Below are 24,574 nucleotides of genomic sequence, written 5' to 3'. Positions count from 1 at the left end.
AACCTCAGAAAGGCGGTATATCAAGTCCCATTTCCCTTTCCCCCTTTCCCTTATGACATCACAATATCAGAAGTGAGCCAAGTATTGGGCAATCAACCCATTGTGACATCACTGATGAGGTTGGCTCTTATTGGTGGAATGAGTGGAGGAGTAGCCTAGTGGTTAGTGCAGTGGACTTTGATCCTGGGGAACTGAGTTCAATTCCCACTGCAGCTCCTTGTGACTCTGGGCAAGTCACTTAACCATCCATTGCCCCTGGTACAAAATAAGTACCTGAATATATGTAAACTGCTTTGAATGTAGTTGCAAAAACCTCAGAAAGGCGGTTTATCAAGTCCCATTTCCCTTCCCCTGATAAAGGAGTCAGATGAGGCCTTTTCCTTCCTTTTTCTGTATGATGTTTAATGTATAAAAAAATCTATGAAAAAAAACTTTAAAAAAAAATTTTTTTTCAAAAAAAATATCAATATACTTGGGAAGATTTTTTTTTTTTTTTTTAATTGTTATTTTTATTGAAGATAAGAGAACAAGTCAACTTCACTTACACACATCTCAGAACCTTATACTACATTCCATAAAGAATTGACATTAACATTGTTATCCCCTCCCTTAGCCCCCTCAGGAGGATTTTGTTGAAGTTGACAAATTTTGTATTATTATCCTCATAGACCACTATAAGATAATTTGTAGAGGATTGCAGTAAGAAGAGTTGGGGCAGGCTTTGGCTGGGCTTGAAAGCTGTGGGGATGAAAATGCATGCAAGGACTGTTGCCAGCATCGTGCCGTGCTATGTTTGGAAGAAGGTAGCTGCCTTTCTGCTGTTGACTGAATTAGAACTTTTGGCTGCTGAGTTGTTCATAACTTTGATTTCTCCCGTTTTTGGCTTCTCTTCATTTTAATCCTGCATATTCATTTTTTTCCCTGATATATTTTCTTATGCTTTTCTACATTTGTTTTTTATTGGTAAATTTTTATTATTGTTACACAAACAAAATCTAGGCAATCATAGTGTTTTGTACAATGATAACAATAAGGAATACACAATAAAGAAAAAAAAATCTAAAATAGTAATCTGAATTCCACATTAATGGGGGAAGACTTGCATCAATTAAGAAGAAAAATAAACTTTAAGAAAATATGGAAATTCAAGTTCCAATGAATTTGATAAGAAACCTATTTAATCCCCCCCCCCCCCCCCCCAAAAAAAAAAAATTTCAGCTTTCATTAGTCACATTCTGTCCCTGTCAATCTAAATAAACTTCTCCAACTGTAGAGGATCAACAAATATACAGTGAGATTGTTGATTGGTAATACAGCATTTGTATAGAAATATAAGAAGGAAAAAAAAAAGCTCCCAAAGAGGGCACGTTACTTTTTAATCAAAGAAACTTACATTATTTTACTTTAGAATTACTTTTTAATCATAGTCCCCACTAGCTGTCTTTGTTTTGAAATTTTCTCTCTCTGTTTGTGATATATTGCTGCCTACATGAAGTTCAGAGGAGCCAATGCTACACAGGCCTCTAATCTGCAGAGAATATCATTTATTAGATTTGCTGAACGGTCAGTTTGATGCACAGGACTAAGTGGTGTACAATCTAAAAGCATAAAACAGAAAAGTAAAAAAAATCAGCTATCAGACGGGCAAGATAATTTCATTCACACAAAGGCTACATGCTTGATACTCAGCAGACCACTCCCAGGGAGGCAACCCCCAAACCTAACTCTCACAAAGCTCCCCAAAAGCTTTCTTAAATAACAGAGAATTGGTCAAAAACTTCAAATGCTATCATTCCCTCAGAAGAGAAATTGTTTATCTACCAGCTAATTTATTTAGAGGAAGTATTTGCAAACACTGATGCATTTTTTTTTTTGTTACATTTGTACCCCGCGCTTTCCCACTCATGGCAGGCTCCATGCGGCAGGTGATGGAGGGTTAAGTGACTTGCCCAGAGTCACAAGGAGCTGCCTGTGCCGGGAATCGAACTCAGTTCTTCAGTTCCCCAGGACCAAAGTCCACCACCCTAACCACTAGGCCACTCCTCCACTCCAAGGACAATGACAGGACAAGTCAGAAAGATGGGAAAGAACAGGAGGATTATACAAGAATGCTTGAATAGGGTGGAGTAGTAAACGAGTACAGACAATTAGAGATAGTCGGGGATTAGGCGTTAATTGGTAGGATAAGCTTTCTCGAATAAAAATGTTTTTAATGATTTCTTGAATAGTTGGTGATCGTCAATCTCCTTTAGATGCCTTGGTAGAACATTCCAGGACTTTGGGCTGACGTAGGAGAAGGATGAAGAAAAAAGCAGTTTCTATTTAACTGATTTATAGCTTGGATAGTGTAGATTAAGGTAGGATCGAGCAGTTACAGAAGAATTTCTGGATGGCAGATCAATTAAATCTAGCATGTAAGCAGGGGCTTCCCCATAAATTATCTTATGAGTCAGAGAGCAGATTTTGAAGGTAATAAGGTCTATAATGGGAAGCCAGTGTAGGTTAAAACGAAGAGGCTGTGCATGATCAAAGCGTGATTTGCCTAGTATTAGCCTTGCAGCTGTGTTTTGAGCAGTCTGGAACTTTTTCAGAATGAAATTTCGGCAAATTCTACTGTAGTAGTCAATATGTGATAGAACCAACCAGTGAGTAAGGGTTCAGAAGAGCTCTCTTGTGAGGAATTGCCTAACACGCCTCAACCTCCACATGGTGTGGAACATTCTTTTTGTGATGAGTTTAGCTTGGCTGTCCAGTAGCAAGTGATTATCCAACAAGACACCAAGGATTTTTTTTTTTTTAGCTAAATGCCTTGGAACACCTGGATTTATTCCCCCCCCCCTTATGCAGTGGCCCAAACCTTATCCTGCATGTCCTCACACTGACACTGCCTCATCCTGGAAGGATATAGGGATGTGTCAGGAGTGAGAAGGCAGACCTAGTCATTAATGGTGAAAGTGAAGACACACAGACAGATAATAAAGCGGTCTTGTACCTTACACTGAATCATGTGGACCCTCTTTTATACACCACAATTTACTGTTCTTTGCTTGCCTTTCTTTCTTTCCTTATTTTTACTGTACCACATTGAGTCAGTATTTGTTAATTTCTACAACATGCTATCCAAGCTTTGCTTTGCACTTATTTACAAGATAAATTTATCAACTCTTTTCTTTTAGGCTGGTTTCAGTCTACGGAAAGTCAACAGACATGTGGATTTCCCACTTACCCTAGACCTGGCGCCCTTTTGTTCAGCATCCTGCAAGGTATGTTATACTATAAGAATATTTCAGAGATGGGGAAACAGTAAAACTAGAGGACATGAATTGTGGTTGCGGGGTGGTAGACGTAGGAGTAACATCAGGAAATTCTTTTTCATGGAGATGGTGGTCGATGCCTTGAATGTCCTCCCAAGGGAGGTGGTGAAGACAAAAATGGTGCTAGAATTCAAAAAGGCATGGGATGAACTCAAGGGGATCCCTAATTAGAAAATGGATGGTATAAAAAACAAAACTTAAATGGTTGCATGTGTGTTGATATATTGAGTGGTGCTTAGATGTCAACACCAGCTGTGAAGAACTAAGGCCAGTGCCTGGCAGACGTCTATGGTCTGTGTCCCGTATATGACAAGACAGATGAGATAGGCTGGAGTGGGCTTCAACGACAACTTCAGTAGTTGAAACATAAGGACAGTGCTGGGGCAGACCTCTACGGTTTATGCCCCAGAAATGGCAAAGAAAAACCAGAATCAAGTATTTTACACCACATTCATTGTTGGTTTAATCAGAGGAGTGTGGTAGCCGTGTTAGTCCACTCTTAAGGTTATCAATAGAAATCAAACAAAATAAAACATGGAAAAGAAAATAAGATGATACCTTTTTTATTGGACATAACTTAATACATTTCTTGATTAGCTTTCGAAGGTTGCCCTTCTTCTTCAGATCGGAAATAAGCAAATGTGCTAGCTGACAGTGTATATAAGTGAAAACATTCAAGCATTACTATGACAGTCTGACAGGGTGGGTCGGAGGTATGCATGGGGACATCAAACCATATCATGGATATTCTAACAGGATGGGTGTGGATAATTGATATAATGAATGTGACTGTTGGGCAGACTGGATGAAATGTTCAGGTCTTTATCTGTCATTAACTACTATGTAACTAGCCATACTGGGTCACACTGATGTTCCATCTAGCCCCTGCTTCCAACAGTGACCAATCCAGATAAAATCCCAAATAGTAGCAAGATTCTATGCCATCGATCCCAGAGATAAGCAGTGGACTTTTCCTCCAAAGATTTTGACCCATGGTAGTTCATATACAGAAAACATTTATAAAGGATTTTTCATGCATAAAGGCCTTTTATAAAATTACCCCAGGGGTTAAATATGTTATGCTGTGACAAGAAAGTGTGTTTTTTTAAAGCAACCTGTATCTAACCCAGTTTTGTTTTGGGAAGCGGCTAAGGCGGTTCTTAGAGGCGAAGTTATAAGTCACACGCACTTTGTGAGGAAGACACGAGATAGGAAGATCTTGCGTTTAAGTAACCAACTTTGTAAGACACGGAGGAGATATGGGGAGACACACGCGATAGGTGATAAACAACAAGTGTTAGAGCTTCAAACCGCCTTAAATGTACTTTTGCAAGAAAGGGCACACAAGTCACAGCTCTACTATAGATATATGCTTTATAAACATGGTAATAAAGCAGGCAAGTTAATGTCAAAAATAATTAACCCCCGGGGAGGGACTAAGAACATTTTGGCACTGAGGCAAAGGGGGGGAGGGCTCCACACATCAGATAAAGCAATATGTGAAACTTTTCGGGCCTTTTATCAAGGGCTGTACGCTTCCCCAGAGGAAGACGGTCTGTTAAATCAGATGTATTTAGAAAATCTGGCTTTACCAAAGCTTACAATACAAGAGTTGGACAGTCTCAATCAATTAATTACTGAGGATGAAGTCAGTCTAGTTATTGCCCGCAGCCCGCGACTAAAAGCCCCGGGACCTGATGGTTTAAGGGGAGAATTCTATAAATTAATGGAAGGAGGAGTTATACCTGCAATTACTAGATTTTTGAACCAACTGATAGAGAGACAGAGGTTACCCCCAGACTTGAATAGGGCTCAAATAATAGTCTTGTTGAAGCCGGGGAGGGACCCTTTAGAGCCGACATCGTACCGGCCTATCTCCCTGTTAAATTATGATACCAAGTTGTTGGCAAAAATCTTGGCTAATAGACTGGCGAGGCTGCTCCCAAGGTTGATTCATGAAAGTCAGGTGGGATTTGTGGGAGGTAGAGCAGTGAGTAAAAACTTGAGAGCAATATTGACATCACTAGAACACAGCTCGCAGGCGAAGGTAGCATCATTGCTGATCAGCTTTGATGCGGAAAAGGCCTTTGATAAGGTTCACTGGAAGTTCCTTTTTGATACGCTGGAACATTATGGATTTTCAGGGAGATTTGTTGAGGCAATTCATGCTTTATATGCCAACCCATGTGCCACCCTGAGAGTAAACGGGATAGAATCGGAAAGTTTCTGTATTAGGAGGGGCACAAGGCAGGGGTGCCCATTGTCCCCTCTTCTCTTTGTTTTGGTTTTAGATCCCCTTATCAGAGATATCATGGCAAACCCTTTGATCCGGGGAGTTGGCTTAGGGACCCACATGTTTAAGATCTCAGCATTTGCGGATGACATTTTGGTACATCTCACAAACCCAAGGGAATCCTTAGACACGTTATTGGAAACCTTTCGTGAATATGGCGATTACTCAGGTTTCCGTATTAATCTAGACAAATCAGAAGCGCTGGCTTCGCCAGAGGTGAACCAGAGGGACTGGGTTCCTGAATTTCTGTTGAGATGGGCTAGAGAGTCTTTTAAATATTTAGGAATCCGACTCACAATGAATACATTAGATTTATATCAGTTGAATGTTAAAATCTTACTGGAATATACTAAAGCTAAATTGGACTCTTGGATGAGTTTGCCACTGTCATTAATGGGACGGATACATGTAGTACAAATGGTGTTGTTTCCGCGCTGGTTGTACGTTCTTCAAACTTTACCCATACGCCTATCGCGGTCTGATTTGAGGCGGATGATGCGTCTTTTTAGTAGATTTTGTTGGGCAGGCAAAAAGCCCAAAGTTAGCCAAAACCTGTTAATAGGGAGCTGGAGACAGGGGGGAATGGGTATCCCGGATGTGTTCCTATATAATCAGGCGTGTTTGCTGCGCCACTTAGGAGATGTGGTGAATGCCACGCAGTATTACACACCTATGGGCTTGGAGGAAGCTTTTTTTGCTCCCTATGACATATTAGCATTGCTCCATTTACCTCGTAGTCAGCTCCCTTCTAAATTTAAAAAAAGTATAATACTGCAGCCCCTTCGGGAGGCGTGGCAGTGGTGGATGCGGCAAATGGGGGGCCACCCACACGTTACAGATCAAATCCCAATCGTAGGCAATCCTGTTTTTGAAGCAGGGATAGATAACCCGACATTTGGCAGATGGCAAGGGCTGGGCATCACAAGATTGGAACACCTATTATTGGACAATGGGGAAATGATAACATTTGACGCTCTTCAAGATAAAGTGGGATCAGCTTGGGGCAATAGATTTGCCTATGCACAGATCCGACACTATGTGAAATCCCTGAGCCAAGTACCCCTGAGAGGGCGGATGGGGGAGCTGCTAAGGGTTTTTTTTGAGGAGTTGCAGATAGAGAAACAATCTGTATCAGCATTGTATGGGGCACTGGCTAGGCGTAGGTCCCAGAGGCAATATGTTGATCTTAAGCGAAAATGGGAACAAGATCTGGGGACCTCCCTGGCAACATGGGATGTGTCAGCTACCTTGAAGGGCATCCGGGCGTTGGTAACAGATGAGAGGCTGAGGGAGTGTGGTTATAGAGTGGTCCTACGGGGGTATATGTCTAGAACACAACTGGCTCATATGTTGGGGCCGGACAACTCGGGGTGTTCTAAATGCGGAGGGGGTCCCAGCTCGTTATATCATGCATTATGGCAATGCCCCAAGGTGCACATGTTTTGGCAGAGGGTAAGAGGGTTTTTGATTCGATTGGGGAACAGAGTTCAAGGAACGGAGCGGCAGTTTCTGTTGGATCAACCAAGAGCGTTTGCTCCATTAGGCGCCCCTGCTATAATGTTATGCAGGAAGCTGAGCTTGGTAGCGCGGAAATGCATTATGCAATACTGGGTCTCATCGGAAGGACCAGCTTACTGGCATTGGCGCAATCAGGTGCATCTTCTGGCCTCTTGGGAGGCTAGGGATTCAAAACAATCGCCTAAACGTAGAGTGCGCTTTCTACAGATTTGGACACCATACCTGCAGATACTCAGCCCAAGGGGACGTAGTCTGCTTGTCAATGCCTGATAAATAGCGGTGTATTGGAGAGTAAGGGCACCATGTAGTAGTAAATTAGTCTAGAGTGGATCTGCTTGCAAGGGGGAGGAGGTATTGGGTGGGGGGCTGGAGGGGTTGAGTGTGATGTATATGGCTAAAGCCTGGCAGTGCTCTAGAGCTTTAATGTTTCATTTTCTGATATTTGTGATAAGCACTATCTTACCTAATGAAGTATTCAAGTGTATGATATTAGGAACATGAGTCATTTGAAACCTAATGTTAACATGGGCCAGGGAATCGTTGAGAGGGGAGGGGGGAGAAAAATGGGGACGAAAAGTGTTTGGCGAAGTTGAATATGTTGCAAGAGTGCTGTTTTGTATATCAAGCAATGCTATATGCATATTCTACACTACTTTGTATTGTGATAATCGTTAATAAAACAGTTTAAACATAAGCAACCTGTATCTAGGCATGTTCAGGAGCTGAGTTTGGATGGAGTGTGGGCGGAGTCATGACTTATAGGTGTTTATAAAATATGTGCAAAAGTTTACTTCCAAGCAGGTGTAAATGTCCACGACTTCAGTCATGATTTCTGCCACGTTGGGTCTAATAGCTTATAAAGACATAGGTGCCCATGTGTTTCTATAAAATAGGCTGGAAATAGGAATCTATTTTCCCTTCACACATAGGTGACCTGTTATAAAATTACCCTCATAGAGTCTTAAAATATGTCTGAGTAGTGCATTTAGCTAATCCAAATATGATGCAAAAAAAAAAGCTTTTAGGAACTGATTTTTTTTATTCCATATGTAAATACCAGTTGTATATCGGGTTGATATTTAAAGTGATTTAACGGTCCAGAAGTAGCTCCTGGCCAGTTAAATCACCTGTTCGGGACTAACTGCTCCTGTTCAGCGGTAAACCAGTTACTCCTGCTAAAAATGTCCGATAAGCACCTAACTAAAAATGGGCTATTTTGGGTCCTTCTGGAGGCGGAGTCGAAACTTGGCAAGTTAAGTGCCAATATTCAGCACTTAATCAGGCAAAAGGACCGCAGAAAAGTCAGTCCTATCGTATGAGGTGCCTCATAGCCGGTTAAGTGCTGAATATCCCACACGCTGCGTCAGCTGGCTCTGCACGCTCAGAAATTCAATGCTGGAAACCTGAACACAGCCTGGCATTGAATTTCTGGGCATCACGCCTGCAGCATTCAGCATAACACTGAGCACCACTGGCTGAATGTTGGGACCTACATTTTTTTTATTGAACGGTCCATCTAGTCTGCCCAACAGTCACATTCATTATCAATTCAAGATTAAAATCAACAATGAATGAAAGATTATGTACTTGATCATGGTCTTTCTTTGGTGTTTCTGGGACATAGACCATAGAAGTCCATCCGGCTGAGTCCTTATGTTCCAACTACTGGAGTTGCCATCAAAGCCCACTCCAGCCTATCCAAATCTGTCATTCATGGGACACAGACCGTAAAAGTCTGCCCAGCACTGTCCTCACTTTTCAAATGATTGGAGTCTCCGTCAAATTCAATTCAAATCAATCCGTTAATATCCCCTTTCCAGGGTGCAGTGCGGTTTACATTCTAGGTGAGACAAAAGCAAATAGTGTTAGTGTGAGGTTTGAGAAACATTAGAGACCATTGGATTAATGCATGAGACTAAAAACATTAAGGAAAGAATAATGGATGATAACTAGGAGATAGAAATCATGATGGATTATTATGAAGCAGTCTTTGTAAAGTGAAAGGCTTTTAGCCTCTTCCTGAAGTTGAGGTAGCTGTTTTCTGTTCTGATGGGAATAGGTAGAGAGTTCCATATTTTGACTCCAAGAACCGGGAATATAGAGCTGAAAATCTTCTGATTTCTAATTGTCTTTTGGAATGGTGATGCTAGCATCAGTTGTTGTTTCAGTCGGTTAGACTGGACCAGACATAGTGAAGCAGTCCTAGCAGTTCAGAGGTGAAGCCCTGTAGGATTTGAAAAACTAAATAAACAGCTTTGAACCTGAGCCTTTCTGCTACGGGAAACCAGTACAGTTTGTTTAGATGAGTTGAAACACTAGTATATCTATTCAATCTGTATATTAATGTAGCAGCTGTGTTCTGTATAATTTGCAGTTTTTTTCTGATATTGAAACTTAATACCAAGAAGTAGAATGTTACAGTAATCCAAGTAGGGTAGGACTAACATTTGGACATGTAGTGCAAAGGCTTTTTGGTCGAAGAATGATCTGACTAGACGCAGCTGTCTCATTTTAAATAGTGTTTCCTTCCATAGCTGGTTAATATGGGAAGCAAAGGTGAGTGAAGAGTCAAGCAAGACCCCTAGTACTGGGGTTTCAGATTCGACTGTAAAGATTTGCCCATTGGTCAAGAATATTGCTGATGGGACCTCAATTCCCTGATTTCGGAACCACAGGACCTTGTTTTTTTGCGCATTTAATTTCAGTTTATTGGTCAGGGCCCAGGTGCTGACAGCAGTCAATACCATTCGCTACAGACTTAGTTGGATCTATGTTTGATGTTGTCACAGGATAGGTGAGGGGGGGAGATCCCTACAGGACCCCGCAGTTAGGAGACCAGAAGTTGGAAAGTTGGTTGTTTTGCTCGACAGAATAGCTTTGATTTGAAAGGAATTCACTGAACCATTTGAACACAGTCCCTGTTACTTCTCTCTGATCCAGGTGTTTGAGTAGCGATGTGTGGTCAACCACATTGAACGCTGCCAATATATCGAGTTGGAGAGAATTACTTGGTCGCCTTTGCATAGATGTTGTTTGACATATGTAGTTAGATCTAGCAGCAATGTTTCTGTACTGTGTGACGATCTGAAGCCAAATTGTGACCAGTGTAAAATAAAAAATTTTTCCAGATATAAAGAGAGATGTTTACTAATGTAGGTTTCTAATACTTTGGTAAAAAGGGTAGTTTGCCCACGATGTTATGTCTAGGCCAGATCCCTTCAGTAGTGGAGTGAGAACAAGTTTGCCCATGTCAGAAAGAAGAGAGACACTTTTTAACAGCTCATTGAGATTATCGAGTAGTCAGTTTACTGCTTCCATAGGGATGGATTTGAGTCGGTGTTTTCGGCATTGATACAGGGAGCAGTTGGCTCGGGAGCATTTCAACAGCATTGATCTTACATCCTCAACTGTTAGTGGTTGAAAAGGTTCCCAGTTTTGATCTTTTGATCAGTTTTGAGTCCTTGGGTTGTAGGATCTCCAGTGATTAATGTTGAGCTATGGGTTGGACTATTTTCCTCTGTTGGTGTAGCTTTAGATAGTTCGGGCCTAACCAAAACACATAAAGTCCACACTCACTGTTCACTAATGCATCAATACATCCACTTCTGAACTCTCATCCCCCGTAATCTCACCTCACTCATACCTTGACTCACAGAAATATGTATACCATACATAATGCCCTTTTAGCTTCCCGCTATCTCCTTCTAATGTTTCAAGGTTTTATTCCAGTGTTTATATTCCTTAACAACACTTTGATTGTCTCGCATAACTCTTCACAATGTAATCCATAACTAAGTTGTAACAAATTGTATTTCCATCATTCATATCGTATTGTAAGCCACACTGAGCCCGCAAAAAGGTGGGAAAATGTGGGATACAAATGCAATAAATAAATAAATAAATTTGGAGGATCTTATTGACAAAATGATCAGCTAGGTTTTGGGTGGTGGGACATGTTTTCTGTGAATGTTCATCCTTATAAGTGAAAGCTAGTGTTTTCAGTCAGCTAACTTCTTTTTGTAGCATCAGAAGGCTGACTTCCATTTGGATTTATCAGTAGTATCTACTATTTACTACTATTACTACTATTTAGCATTTCTATAGCGCTACAAGGCATACGCAGCGCTTTGTTCTTCATTGCTTTTCAGGGCGTCAACATTCTTTTTTTTAGGATGGATAGCTCTTCTGTTAACCATGGCAAATTTCTGAATGTCTTGACCTTTTTAATGGTAAATGGAGCAATTTTGTCTAGTATAGCTTTCATCTTGGTATCCCAGCGGGATTTAATCGAACCATGTGTAGGAGATGTGGTAGTGAGGGAATCTGTTAGCTTCCGAGCAGAAAGTGGCCTCGTTAGTTTTATTTATTTTTGTTACATTTGTACCCCGCGCTTTCCCACTCATGGCAGGCTCAATGCGGCTTACATGGGGCAATGGAGGGTTAAGTGACTTGCCCAGAGTCACAAGGAGCTGCCTATGCCTGAAGTGGGAATCGAACTCAGTTCCCAGGACCAAAGTCCACCACCCTAACCACTAGGCCACTCCTCCATTGTTGCTACTATTTGAGATTCTACATGGAATGTTGCTATTCCACTAGCAACATTCCATGTAGAAGTCAGCCCTTGCAGATCACCAATGTGGCCGTGCAGGCTTCTGCTTCTGTGAAGGATGTCAGATTCACAGAAACAGAAGCCTGCGCAGCCTTCTACATGGAATGTTGCTAGTGGAATAGCAACATTCCATGTAGAATCTCCAATAGTAGCAACATTCCATGTAGAATCTCCAATAGTATCTATTTTATTTTTGTTACATTTGTACCCCGCACTTTCCCACTCATGGCAGGTTCAATGCAGCTTACATGGGGCAATGGAGGGTTAAGTGACTTGCCCAGAGTCACAAGGAGTTGCCTGTGCCTGAAGTGGGAATCGAACTCAGTTCCCAGGACCAAAGTCCACCACCCTAACCACTAGGCCACTCCTCCATTGTTGCTACTATTTGAGATTCTACATGGAATGTTGCTATTCCACTAGCAACATTCCATGTAAAAGTCGGCCCTTGCAGATCACCAATGTGGCCGTGCAGGCTTCTGCTTCTGTGAAGGACGTCAGATTCACAGAAACAGAAGCTTGCGCAGCCTTCTACATGGAATGTTGCTAGTGGAATAGCAACATTCCATGTAGAATCTCCAATAGTAGCAACATTCCATGTAGAATCTCCAATAGTAGCAACAGAACCTCCAATAGTAGCAACATTCCATGTAGAATCTCCAATAGTAGCAACAGAACCTCCAATAGTAGCAACATTCCATGTAGAATCTCCAATAGTAGCAAAATTCCATGTAGAATCTCCACTAGTAGCAACATTCCATGCAGAATGTCCAATAGTAGCAACATTCCATGTAGAATGTCCAATAGTAGCAACATTCCATGTAGAATCTTCAATAGTATCTATTTTATTTTTGTTACATTTGTACCCCGCGCTTTCCCACTCATGGCAGGCTCAATGCGGCTTACATGGGGCAATGGAGGGTTAAGTGACTTGCCCAGAGTCAGAAGGAGCTGCCTGTGCCTGAAGTGGGAATCGAACTCAGTTCCTCAGTTCCCCAGGACCAAAATCCACCACCCTAACCACTAGGCCACTCCTCCACCTCTGGTGGAGATGATTTTGGATGACTTGTGTCTGGTTAAGCTTGACATACAGATATCAATGATGAAATCCAGTTGGAAATGGTCAGACCATGGTACTGGCTTCCATTGGAATGAACTAATCAAGCTATTAGGATATGACATCATGAAGTCTAACGTGTTCTTTTTCATCAGTTGCACCCTCAGAGAATGTAGTTAGTTCACAGTTCTTCAGGAATGATTTGAAGTTGTGGACATTGTTGTTTGCATCATTTTCCAAGTGTAGGTTTAAGTCTCCTAGGCAAATAATCCTTGAAAATTGTGACATGGCAGAGGAAGTAATTTCTTCAAGTAGAGGTTCTGCCTTGGACCAAGCTCCCAGCGGACGGTAAATGAGGAGTAGGGCGATTTGATTTGTCTCTTTTTGAATGATCACAGAATTTGCACAGCTTGTATTCCAGTTCAGGGAAAACCCCAGAACTAAATAAAGACACATGGAAGAAACTCTTAAAGATAAGAGCACCATAACTGGGTGGGTGGATGTGGGGCAGTATCGGACTATCAACTTCTGTGAGCCATGTTTCTGAGATAAAACAGCCCAGATTTGAAGATTCTAGCAGATTCCTGAGTAAGAGAGCCTTGTTCCCCCTGGCGTTGATTTAAATGGCGGGTACAGTTCAGAATTGTGTTCCAAAGGAGAGAATTGTTTGGATAATTGCAAAAGGTTGCATGGTTTTTTAGGTCATCGAATGTTAGCCATTTGGTTTTGGTCTGTAACAATAGTGGTGTTCTGACGATATGTATTGGCATTGTCTAGCAGATATCTGACATAATTAGGATGTTTCTTAGTACAGGATTTTCTGGATAGGTTATACATTACAGATATAGGATTAGGCACTAAGTTATCTGGTAGGTTGCCACCCAACGTGCTCCAAAGGACTAAGCAAATCCATGTGAGCCACTTCATGGTGATAGCTTTTGGAGCTAGTTTAAGTCAGTTGGGTTTAGTGCTCTTTATCAGTCCTAAATGTGTGCCGTTAAAGACTTCAGAACAGAGTCCTCCTTGAAGGTAGATGCCACCAATGGTGAGGAGAGGTCATGGTGTCCCAGGTACTCATAAGGTGAGGAGGTGTGGATGTGCCCTCTCTGTCAAAGCCCTCTCCAGCCCATCCTACACTGGATTGCTATATGCGAGATATACACTGTATGAGCCAGTCCAGCACTGGCCTTAGTTTTTACAGCCAGAGTTTCCGTCAAGTACCACCTGACATACCATTCATTTTCTAATTAGAGATCTAAATAGGAGAAAATATTTCACTCAATGTATAGTTAAGCTCAGGAATGCATTACCAGAGCAAGTGGTAAAAGCAGTCAATGAGGCTGGGATTAAAAAAGGTTTGGACACGTTCCTGGAGGAAAAATCCATAAGCTGTCATTGAGGTAGACCTAGGAAAAGCCACTGCTTATCCCTTGGGTTAAGTAGCATGGAATTTTGCTACTTTTAGGACTTTGCAGGATAATTGTGACCTGGAATAGGCAGAATACGTGGCTGTCTGACCCAGTAGAGAAACTCCAACGATCACAAAAGTATGAGACAGGTGTAGGAAAAATGGCTGGAGAATTTAAGGATCAGGATAGAGAGAGGCCACATAGGTGAGAAGTAATTTGTTTGTTTGGTTTTTTTTGCTATCAGGAGAGTTCAAGATTGAGAACAGAGGGAATGAGACGGCTTATGACGATGGAGCAAGATTCTGAGTGTGTTGCTGGATTTTTATTTCTCCTTTCTCTTGGCTTCTTGGTGTGCAGAATGTGACAGAAGGTGAGAGAGTCCTCTACAGCTTATATGGGATCGTGGAGCACAGTGGCTCGATGAGGGGTGGTCACTATGCTGCCTATGTTAAAGTCCGAATGCCTTGCAAAAAACTATCGGAACTCATCACTGGCACCAGACATGTTCAAGGTGAGACTTACAGAAAAAGAGTGGTCAGATTGAAATAGCAGTCGTACGCATAGCAGCTTAAGTGTGCTTTTCGTTGCGCCTGTGCTGAAAGATGACAGGTGAGATTCTGTGTTAAATTTGATACAGTACATGTGTAGAAAAACAATGCTGGGCCAGGAGAAAAAAATAAGCAGAATGGTTCTTTCTCAGTATAGATCTCAAGTGGTCGTTTTGGTCCTGGAGAACAATTGAATCCTTCCTCAGCGACCCTCCAGACCGGTCAAGACGCGTGGGTTATGTCCTCCTACCAGCAGAGGGAGACTGAGAAAACACTAAGCTTTTGAAGCCTGTATATATAACCTGTGCAGAACCTCCACTAGCCAGTATTTTCTCAGTCTCAGCAGAGGTAGCAGTTGACAGCCTGTGCAGTCTCCAATAATCTGGTGAGGTAGTTTGTCATTGGGTGGTAGGATTTTTTCCTTCCAAACTTTATTCTGTTGCAGTACCCTGTACGTGTGTGTAAAAAAAAAAAAAAAGTGCTTTGGGGCCCTGGGTCTGGTGGGGCCCAGTTTTTCCCCCTGGGGTGTTACACCTATGTTTGGGTCCCTCCCCCTGTGCTGCTCTCTATTTCTGTTGGCTTGGCAGCTTTGTGCCTCGGCTGCTTTCTCAGTATTGTAGCCTTGAGTGCCTTACAATTTCCAGATGCCAGAGTTAGAGTACGATGCCTTTAAGGTCAGTTATTCTATGTCATTTTGCTTGCCAGCTTTGTGCCTCGGCTGCTTTCTCAGTATTGTAGCCTTGAGTGCCTTACAATTTCCAGATGCCAGAATTAGAGTACTGTGCCTTTAAGGTCAGTTATTCTATTTCGTTTTGCTTGGCAGCTTTGTGCCTCGGCTGCTTTCTCAGTATTGTAGCCTTGAGTGCCTTACAATTTCCAGATGCCAGAATTAGAGTACTGTGCCTTTAAGGTCAGTTATTCTATTTCGTTTTGCTTGGCAGCTTTGTGCCTCGGCTGCTTTCTCAGTATTGTAGCCTTGAGTGCCTTACAATTTCCAGCTGCCAGAGTTGGAGTACTGTGCCTTTAAGGGCATTTATTTCTTTATTTTCAGCGGACCGAACGGGGGTTTTGATTCCTTGCTGGAACGAGAGAGCAGCGCTTTCTCCAGTGCTTTTGCAGTGTGAGTGAGTTTTTGGTTTGGCGCGTTTGCGGAACAGCTTTTCCCTTCCCTCGTGGTTTATGGCGGCCCAGCTCCTCCGATGTCGCGCGTGCTCGTGGCGAGGGGTAGAGGCGCCGGGCGCTCAGTGTAGCTTTGCGGTGCACCTATAAAGGTGGCTGCGGCACCCCCCGACTTGACCGCGGAGGGATCGATGGTGTCGGGAGTCTCCGGGTCAGCGGGAGCGTAGGCAGGGCCGCTGTCAGCGGGAACAGTTTCGGCGGGAACAGCCACCATCTTGAGTCTGACGCGGCCCATGGAGCCGGCTGGTTTTGGGCCTGCGGCCTCCGTTTTTGGCACAAAAGGGCCTAATGACGGTCCAGGAATGGTGGGTTTTCCTCCAGATTTTGTCTGGACGCGGTATCAGGCCTGGAGATCGGGACCCCCCCTCCCCCCCCCCCCCCCAATTGGAAGAGGGGGCTATTTCCGTCTTGGCTGAGAGACCACGGTTAGAGTGGTCAGAGGACAGGCAATGTTTTTCTCCTGTAGCTGCAGAAGCTGCGCTTAGTGATCTGGGGGAGTCAGATGGAATTGACGGCTCTCAGGAGCAGGATTGTTGGATTCCTGGAGAGGATCCTTCAGTAGTGCGGATTTTCCATAGAGATGAGCTGTCAGAACTCATAGATCAGGTGTCGTCCACCCTTCAGTTTGGTCCTGAGGTGGCGTTGGGGGAAACTGTCCAGGATCCGTTGGTGAAGGGCATTCAGCGTCAGGCGTGATCCTTCCCTATGAACAAGGATCTCCGGGAGATGATTTGTCAGGAATGGGATTTGCCGTGTAAGGTGGCAAAGGCAATGGCGAGGCTTTATCCCCTCCCTCAGGACGATAGGGATTCCTTTAAGGCTCCCACGGTAGATGCAGTAGTGACGGCAGTAATTATAGCTACGGCTATCCCGGTTGATGGAGGAACGGCTCTCCGTGATCCTCAGGATAGGAAGTTGGGATCTTTTCTCAAGCGTAGTTTTGTTTTGTCGGCTCTAGCCCTGCAGGCCTCGGTTTGTGGGGGTCTGGTAGCTCGGGCATGTTTTCGTTGGGCCGAGAAGCTCCTGGATGATTCGGTAGATGTTGGTTCTTCTGGGGGTCAGGAGTTAGCCGACTTGGACATGGGTTCATCCTTTTTGTCTGAGGCTTTTATGATTTGTTGCCTACTTCAGACAAAAAATATGGCTATGGTTGTGGGTCTCTGCCACTTAAGGGAGCTATGCTCTTTGGAGAAGATTTGGACAAGTTAGTGTGAGGTCTTAGTGATACCAAGGTTCTATGGCTTCCAGATTTTCGGTTCAAGGCAGGGGCCAGAACTAGTTCCTCTTGGGGACGGTTTAGGGAGGCTCAGCGGTATAGGCCGGGCAGATCGAGTGGGACCTACCCCTAGCTGTCTGTTTGTCCAATTTAGATTGTAAGCTCTGTTGAGCAGGGACTGTCTTTTCATGTTAATTTGTACAGCGCTGCATAAGTCTAGTAGTGCTATAGAAATGTTTAATAGTAGTAGGACCTCTAGGGGTCGGTTTTTCCAGCGCACACAGTTCTTTCGTGAGAGTCGTCGTGGAGGGCGTGGCTTTTCCGCGGGAGGTTAGTATTCAGGCCACAATTCCCAATGAAGGTGTGCGGGCTCAGGCTCTGGTGCATGTTGGGGCTCGGCTGAGTCTGTTTTACCAGAGTTGGGCCCAAATCAGGTCAGATCAGTGGGTTCTCAAGGTGTTTCGAGGCGGATGTGCGCTGGAATTCAAAAGCTGTTCTCCCGAAGTGTTTCTGGAATCCCTCTGTCGGTCTTGGAGCAAGAGGGCAGCAGTGAGGGACACTCTGCGGTGGCTGCTCGCGTTGGGAGCCGTGGTTCCTGTTCCTTCAGATCAGCAACGCTCAGGGTGCTATTTGATCTATTTTGTGGTCCACAAGAAAGAGGACACTTTTCGTCACATTTTAGATCTCAAAAGGGTCAATGCGGCACTCAAGGTGCCCTCTTTCCGGATGGAGACGTTGCGGTCGGTCACTGGTGCGGTCAGGAAAGGAGAGTTTCTCACTTCCCTGGATTTGACGGAAGCTTATCTTCACTTTCCTTTGTGCAGCCTTTTGGTTCCAAGTTACAGGGTCCGATTCGTCGGTTCCTTGCAGAGAAGGCGCCGACGGCCCGTACTTATCGTCAGGTCCTGGGCCTGATGGCGGCGACCATAGAGGTAGTTCCGTGGGCCAGGGCGCACATGCGTCAAGTACAGTCAGCTCTGCTCAGTCGTTGGTCCCCTCTGTCGCAGGACTTAGAAATGTGTTGTCCGCTGTCGGTGGCCCCTCGTCTCAGTCTCAGCTGGTGGCTCAGTCCGCGCAATTTGGGAAAGGAATGCCGTTGGAGTCCCCACAGGGGCTGGTAATGGTCACGGATGCCAGTCTGCAAGGTTGGGGGGCACATTGTCTCAGTCAGGTAGCTCAAGGCCGGTGGTCTCGGGCAGAAGCAGAGTGGTCCATCAACCGGCTGGAAACTCGGGCCATTTGGGTGGCGCTCCAGGCCTTGACGTCGGTGGTTCGCCACAAGGCAGTCCGAGTGCTCTGTGACAATGCCATGGCAGTAGCATATGTCAACCGTCAAGGGGGGAACAAAGAGCCTTGGCGGCGCAGTTGAACTCATCTTCAGGCTCTCTTGGCAGCGCATGTGGCCGGGGTAGGTCACATAGATGCAGATTATCTCAGCAGGCACACTCTAGATCCCAGAGAGTGGTCTTTTCTTCGGTCAGTGTTCCAGTGAGTTGTGTCGGTCTGGGGACTTTCGGTGATCTTAGGGCACCGGCTCGCTATGCGCAAGTTCAGAGATTTTTTTTTTTCAGTCGCTGAAGAGACCCTTGAGCGGAGGAAATCGACACTCTTCTGTTGCCTTGGCTTCGGGAGTGACTGTATGTGTTTCCTCTGTGGCTGTTAGTCGGTCGAGTGATTCTGGTAGCTTCGGATTGGCAGCGTCGACCATGGTATGGAGACCTGGTGCGGTTGGCAGGGGCGGCGGCCCTGCCTTTGTTGGGATCAGTTCTGTGTCAAGGCCCGATAATCATGCCGGATCCGGCTCGGTTTTCGCTTATGGCTTGGCTCTTGAGCGGCACAAGTTGAAGAAGAAGGGGCTTTCGTCCAGTGGCTTTGCTACGATGTTGAGTTGCCGTAGACGATCCACTTCCTTGGCGTATGTCCGGGTTTGGAGAATCTTTGAGCACTGGTGTGAAGACCATCGAGTTCGGCCGTTTCACTCTTCGGTGGCGGAAGTTTTGGAATTTTTGCACGATGGTGTTGATAGAGGTCTGGCCTTGTCTACACTGAAGGTTCAGGTGGCAGCTTTGTCATGTTTTCGTGGGAAGCTTCAGTGAAAGTCCTTCGCGTCTGTGCCTGAGGTAGTGCGTTTTTTGAAGGGCGTTAAGTTGCTGCGTCCGCCTCAGTGACGGATGGTGCCTCCGTGGGATTTGAAGCTAGTTTTGGATGCTTTGATCAGGCCTCCGTTTGTGCCTCTGGTATCGGCATCTTGTAAGGATTTATCTTTAAAGGCGGTCTTGTTGGTGGCGATTACTTCAGCACGGAGTGTTTCAGAGCTTCAGGCTTTGTCTTTTAGGGAACCATTTTTGTCCTTTCTGAGGGAAAGGTTTCGTTGCGGACGGTGCTTTCCTTTTTTGCCCAAGGTGGTTTCCGAGTTCCATGTTAATCAGGTCATCTCTCTGCCAGTGTTGGGTGATATGGCTGGAGATTCGGAGCAGCGTGGTATTGCCAAGCTGGATGTCAGGAGAGTTTTGAGTTGTTATCTCTCTGGAACTCAGGACTTCAGAGCCTCTGACCGTTTGTTCGTTCTTCATGGTGGCCCAAAGAAGGGTGCAGCGGCTCCTAAGGTGACCATAGCACGGTGGTTGAAGGAGGCGGTTGCATCTGCTTACTTGGTGAAGGGTCCTGTGGTGCCTAGGGGCTGGTCTGCTCATTCCACTAGGGGAATGGCAGCCTCGTGGGCGGAGAATAGTATGATTTCTCTGTTAGATATTTGTCGGGCTGCGGTTTGGTTTTCGTTGCATTCCTTTGTGAAGCATTATAGGATTCCTGTGCATGCAAAGGACGAGGTGCGCTTTGGCGCAGCAATTTTGACCTCTGGCCTTAGTAGGTCCCTCCCATAAGTTAGTTACTGCTCTGGTACGTCCCACGCGTCTTGACCGGTCTGGAGGGTCGCTGAGGAAGGTGAAATTAGATCTTACCTGCTAATTTTCTTTCCTCTAGACCCTCCAGACCGGTCAAGAGCCCGCCCTGTCTGTATTGGAGGCCAGGAGGTGTGTTTGTTGGATAATTCTTGGCTGCTGTAAATTGTTGTTTCTCTAATTGCAGACTGTTTATTTCTGTTTTGTGATAGGAGTCCGGGACAGGTGGGGCTCTTCTTTGATAGTCCACCTGTAGAAGCCCAACTGTTTTATCAAAGGCAAAGGAACATGTTTCTGTAAGAGCAAGCGGAAGATGTTTCTTGTTTTTGCAGTTTACTGTGACCACGTACAGGGTTGCTAGTTGTTGTTAGTGTTTTTTGTTTCTCTGCTTTGTCAGGGGTATACTGGCTAGTGGAGGTTCTGCACAGGTTATATATACAGGCTTCAAAAGCTTAGTGTTTTCTCAGTCTCCCTCTGCTGGTAGGAGGACATAACCCACGCGTCTTGACCGGTCTGGAGGGTCTAGAGGAAAGAAAATTAGCAGGTAAGATCTAATTTCACCTTGTGGGTTATGATCTCTTTTATTGGGGAATAAATAGAATAAAAGATGCTCAGGTTCCACAAATGACCTCTTTCTCTTGGTCTGATTAAAGGTATCACAGCCTACAAAGATTCCAAGATTCTCCCAGGAATGATGTCTCCTAAAATTCTCAGTCAAGTGAAGGAATTTATTTGTATGGAGTAACATTGTGCAATATTTGTCTTTATCTGATAAATTCTGATAAACTAGCTTCCTAATGCCCTGATGCTCAAAACGTTAGAGGCATTAGTGCTGTACTAGCACTTGCATTTACCCGCACAGAATGTTCAGAGGCCCGGAGTGCGCAGACGAACACAGAAGAGTAGCATGCTTATGTTAATGAGGTCATTTCGTTTTCCTCCCCAATGCTCAGAAAAGAGCCCCCGAAACAGCCTGGTGCAAAAAAATAATGCCAGGTCAGAGCACCTTGGAAGAGAGGATTTCTCATGATTCTCATTCTTCTTTCTGCAAAATCTGCTGGTTTTGATTGCTTTTGGAAGCAGAAGGAAGCCCATGCAGGCCCTTAAGCGCTGGTCATGAGAAACAGCAGACCCAAGTGAAAGCACACATTGGTGTCTGTTTCTCGCGTCTAAAGTGTCCATTCTAAAATGTGTGCTTGACGTTGGGGTTTTACCAGGCGCATGTGCACAGGAGCTGAGCTTACCACGAAACTCTTCTGTGCATGCGCCAAGCACAATCCTCCCACTCCAAAGCACAGTCCTCTCACTGAACTTTCTAATGCTCAACGCTATGAGCGTGCTTATGTTTGCATCTCATTAGTGTTGAGTGTTAGGGTGTTGTTCTTCTGCACTGTTCCAGCAATATTTTTACAGCACTATTCGGGACAGCGCCGGAGTTTTGAGCATTGGGGCCTAAGAGCTTCAAGCAAATGATATACAGGTAAATATATTGAAAAGGCGAGGAAATAAGTTTTCTCTGCCTGGGAAAATGTCTGAATGATCTTTCCAGGTGATGAGAGCAAAAGAAAGGAATGGTGGAGTAACCATATGTAATGTGTTGCTTAAGTAATCAAAAAAATATTTTATTATTAGGAATGAAAAGCAGGGCAGAAAGTACCTGTATATAATGTGTACAGTGCTGCATACGTCTAGTAGCATTATAGAAACGATAACTAGTAGTAAATGCTTACTTTTAAGTGATTTGAAAAAATGTCAAGATAAAATATAATGCTACTTTCTCTGCATTGTTTAGGGTATCGTGTGCCCTGTCTCCCCTGCCATTTAATATCATTTCAGCATTATGCTTTGGGAATTTCAGAATGCAAATCATAGGTTTTAGAACCAGGGGCTTATCCTGGCCCCACCAAAATATTCCCCTCACTTATTGGCTCCCTGCCCCTGCAGTTTGGCCTCTCGCTCTCTCACTCCCTCTCTCACTTCGCTTTTGGCTGGCAGCACTAAAGGGAAAAGAGAGATGGTGTTGAAGAGCACGAATGAACTTTTGATGAAATTTTAAATCACCTGCACGAGCACACTGGGTTCCTAAGGGAAGTTATTTTTCTTTTTTACTTAATCAGGTTTTTTTTTTTTTTTTTTGAGTATGTATTTGTGGTATGTGTAGAATTTAGTGGTAACCACAAGCTGTATGAGATTTACAAGTGAGTGTTACTTATAATTAGGTTTCATATTATAACTGCAGTTATTTGTTGTGGGGTATAATAAGAACTAACTGCTTTATGGTTTGAATGCATAGTTGACTTAATAAGATCTGTTTTTTTAAAAATAAAAAAAAATTTGAAACATCATTAACTGCAAGTTGCATTATAAGTAACAGTAGGTGTGTGCGCATACATTTTGAGGAGGTGGAACACAGGCTGTGCTATGATGGTTCCATCTAAACACTACCACATGCTTTCCCTGGGATCGCTTTGGGTGTAATGGATATGGACTGAGCACAATCTAAATTTAAATAATTATATTAACGATTAGATGTATGAATAGTTATTTAGTTTAATTTTTCCCAAGTATGTTTTGGTAGAATAGCACTAAAGAAATGCCATCTACAGGTCTGTGCTGCATCCCACTTCTTCGGAAACAGGAAGTTGCATCAGAGGAGATGGGACGCAGCAGAGGGAAAGCACTGGGCTGGCTGGAGACAGCATGACCTTAGTACTGTTGCTGCTGCTCAAAGTCAAGTTTGAAGGGCCTTGGGGAAAGGAGAGAGTGAGAGATGCCGAACTGTGGTAGAGAAGAAAGCGAGACGGACACTTGCTGGATCCCCTAGGTGGGGGTGGGGGGGGGGGGTAGAAAGAAGATGAGATACTGACCATGAGGGGGGAGCACAGGATGGAAGGAAGAGAGATGAAGAGATACTGGGCCCCAGGGGAGTGGAGAGGACAGTGTGGGAGTAAGGGAAGAGTGAAGGGAGAAGCTGGACATGGGGAGAGACAGGGACACAGGGTGATGCTGGATAAGTGGTAGAGATAGGGACATAGAGAGGTGATGCTGGACAGAAGGGGAGGAATAGGGACAGAGAAGGGCGATGCTGGACAGAAGGGGAGGGATATGGACACAGGAGAGGGCAGAAGGGCCCTGATGCTGGGGATGGGAGATGGGAGCTTAGAGGTAACACAAGGACTTGAGGATAGGAGTTGTTAAAGGGATCTAATGCTGGGCCTGGGAGTCACATGTACCCACCCTAACAAAAAGGTGTTTCACTGCTCCTGAGGCAAATTTTATAAATATTTCTCTTTTCTCCATTATCTGCTTGGAAGTTACTTTGGGACTGGAAAACAGCCAGGGTTTTACAAATGAAGGGGTAAATTTATCAAAGCTTTATCCTAGCATCTGGCCAAAACCCATACATACAATAAGGAATCATGTTGATACTTAATAATTGCGATACTGTGTGCTTTCATTGCAGGTTTCAGGGAAACGATGGCAGCATCAGTTGGTCAGTGGGTGTATGTCAGTGACACTCATGTGCAGACAGTACCCGAGTCCAGAGTGCTTAGCTCACAGGCATATCTACTCTTCTATGAAAGACTGTTATAGCAGTAGTCACCAGCTTACCAGGCAAAGCTAGTAAAAACATGATGAGGCGGCCATTGCCTTTCACCTAAAGCTTAACAGAATGCAATCTTCCGACCTTGTCCAGCCAAACTTGCCAACTAATGAACTCTCGACCCTGCAGCCTTGGAAAAGATCATGGTGAAATAAATTGGACTTAATGGAACTGTGGAATTCCTTAAAAATTACTTGGATGTATTTTTTTAATTGATAAAACTGCTATTTCTCAGCAATATTTGTACACCAGGAATATTTAAAGAGTCAATCAGGATGTTACATCATTGACAAACTTGCCACAAAATAAAACATGGCTGGCTGATCAATAAAAGCCAGGTTACTATCAGTAGCAGAAATATAACAATATAGAAGAGCAGAAGACATGGACAACTTTTCCCATCCAGTCAATCCTCTTCTCCATTGTCTCCTCCACTCTTGCTCTGCCACTAAGGTCCCTTTGTATTCTTGAATTGTGTCACTATTTTGGCTCCTGTAGTCTCCGCTTTGGAAGTCTTTTTTCCAAGTGTCGTTTACCACTCTTCATCAAAGAATACTGCCTTGAAATAAATATTTTCTCACATTCTTTTTGAGCTTCACTTCATATGTACAAGAAAGTCTCAGATGGAAAATAACATGCAAAAGTCATGAGAAAGCAATAAAACTGTGGAAAAATCCATGTTCCAAAACCTAGATTACTGCTGGCACCTGTGCTATGATGTTGAATGGTCCCAGAAGCTCCTTAGAGCTGTCCTTTACAGCCTCCAAAGACATTTTAGCTTTACCTTTATACCTCCTTGATTGCAGCCATCTTTTTAAGGCCTTCATGTGTAGAGTTTTTAATATATGCACAGTCTCAAGGAACATCTAAATCTTTTGATCCCTGGCATTTAACATCACACGTTTATTTTGTATTCTTGGTGGCTGCTGG

At 44.0% G+C, this 24,574-nt stretch overlaps 1 protein-coding gene across 7 annotated transcripts in view; it reads left to right on the top strand.

Annotated features, from left to right (window-relative positions):
* USP45 (ubiquitin specific peptidase 45) overlaps positions 1-24,229 on the top strand; it is a 203,963-nt gene extending 179,734 nt beyond the window's left edge. For 5 of the 7 annotated variants that reach the window (XM_030199155.1, XM_030199154.1, XM_030199151.1 and 2 more), the window contains exons 16-18: positions 3,177-3,263; positions 14,555-14,708; positions 23,504-24,229. In XM_030199155.1, the coding sequence (XP_030055015.1) occupies positions 3,177-3,263; positions 14,555-14,708; positions 23,504-23,634 (372 nt within the window). In that variant the 3' untranslated portion in view covers positions 23,635-24,229. Of the gene's footprint in view, positions 1-3,176; positions 3,264-14,441; positions 14,709-23,503 lie in introns of those variants that run through there. The other 2 variants (XM_030199158.1, XM_030199156.1) reach the window with 2 other exon arrangements.
* The last annotated feature ends 345 nt before the right edge of the window (positions 24,230-24,574 follow it).

This window comes from Microcaecilia unicolor, chromosome 3 (assembly GCF_901765095.1).
Source record: "Microcaecilia unicolor chromosome 3, aMicUni1.1, whole genome shotgun sequence".
NCBI lineage: Eukaryota > Metazoa > Chordata > Amphibia > Gymnophiona > Siphonopidae > Microcaecilia > Microcaecilia unicolor.
Note: the sequence above shows the minus strand (reverse complement) of the source record. Positions and strands in the feature narration are given on the sequence as shown.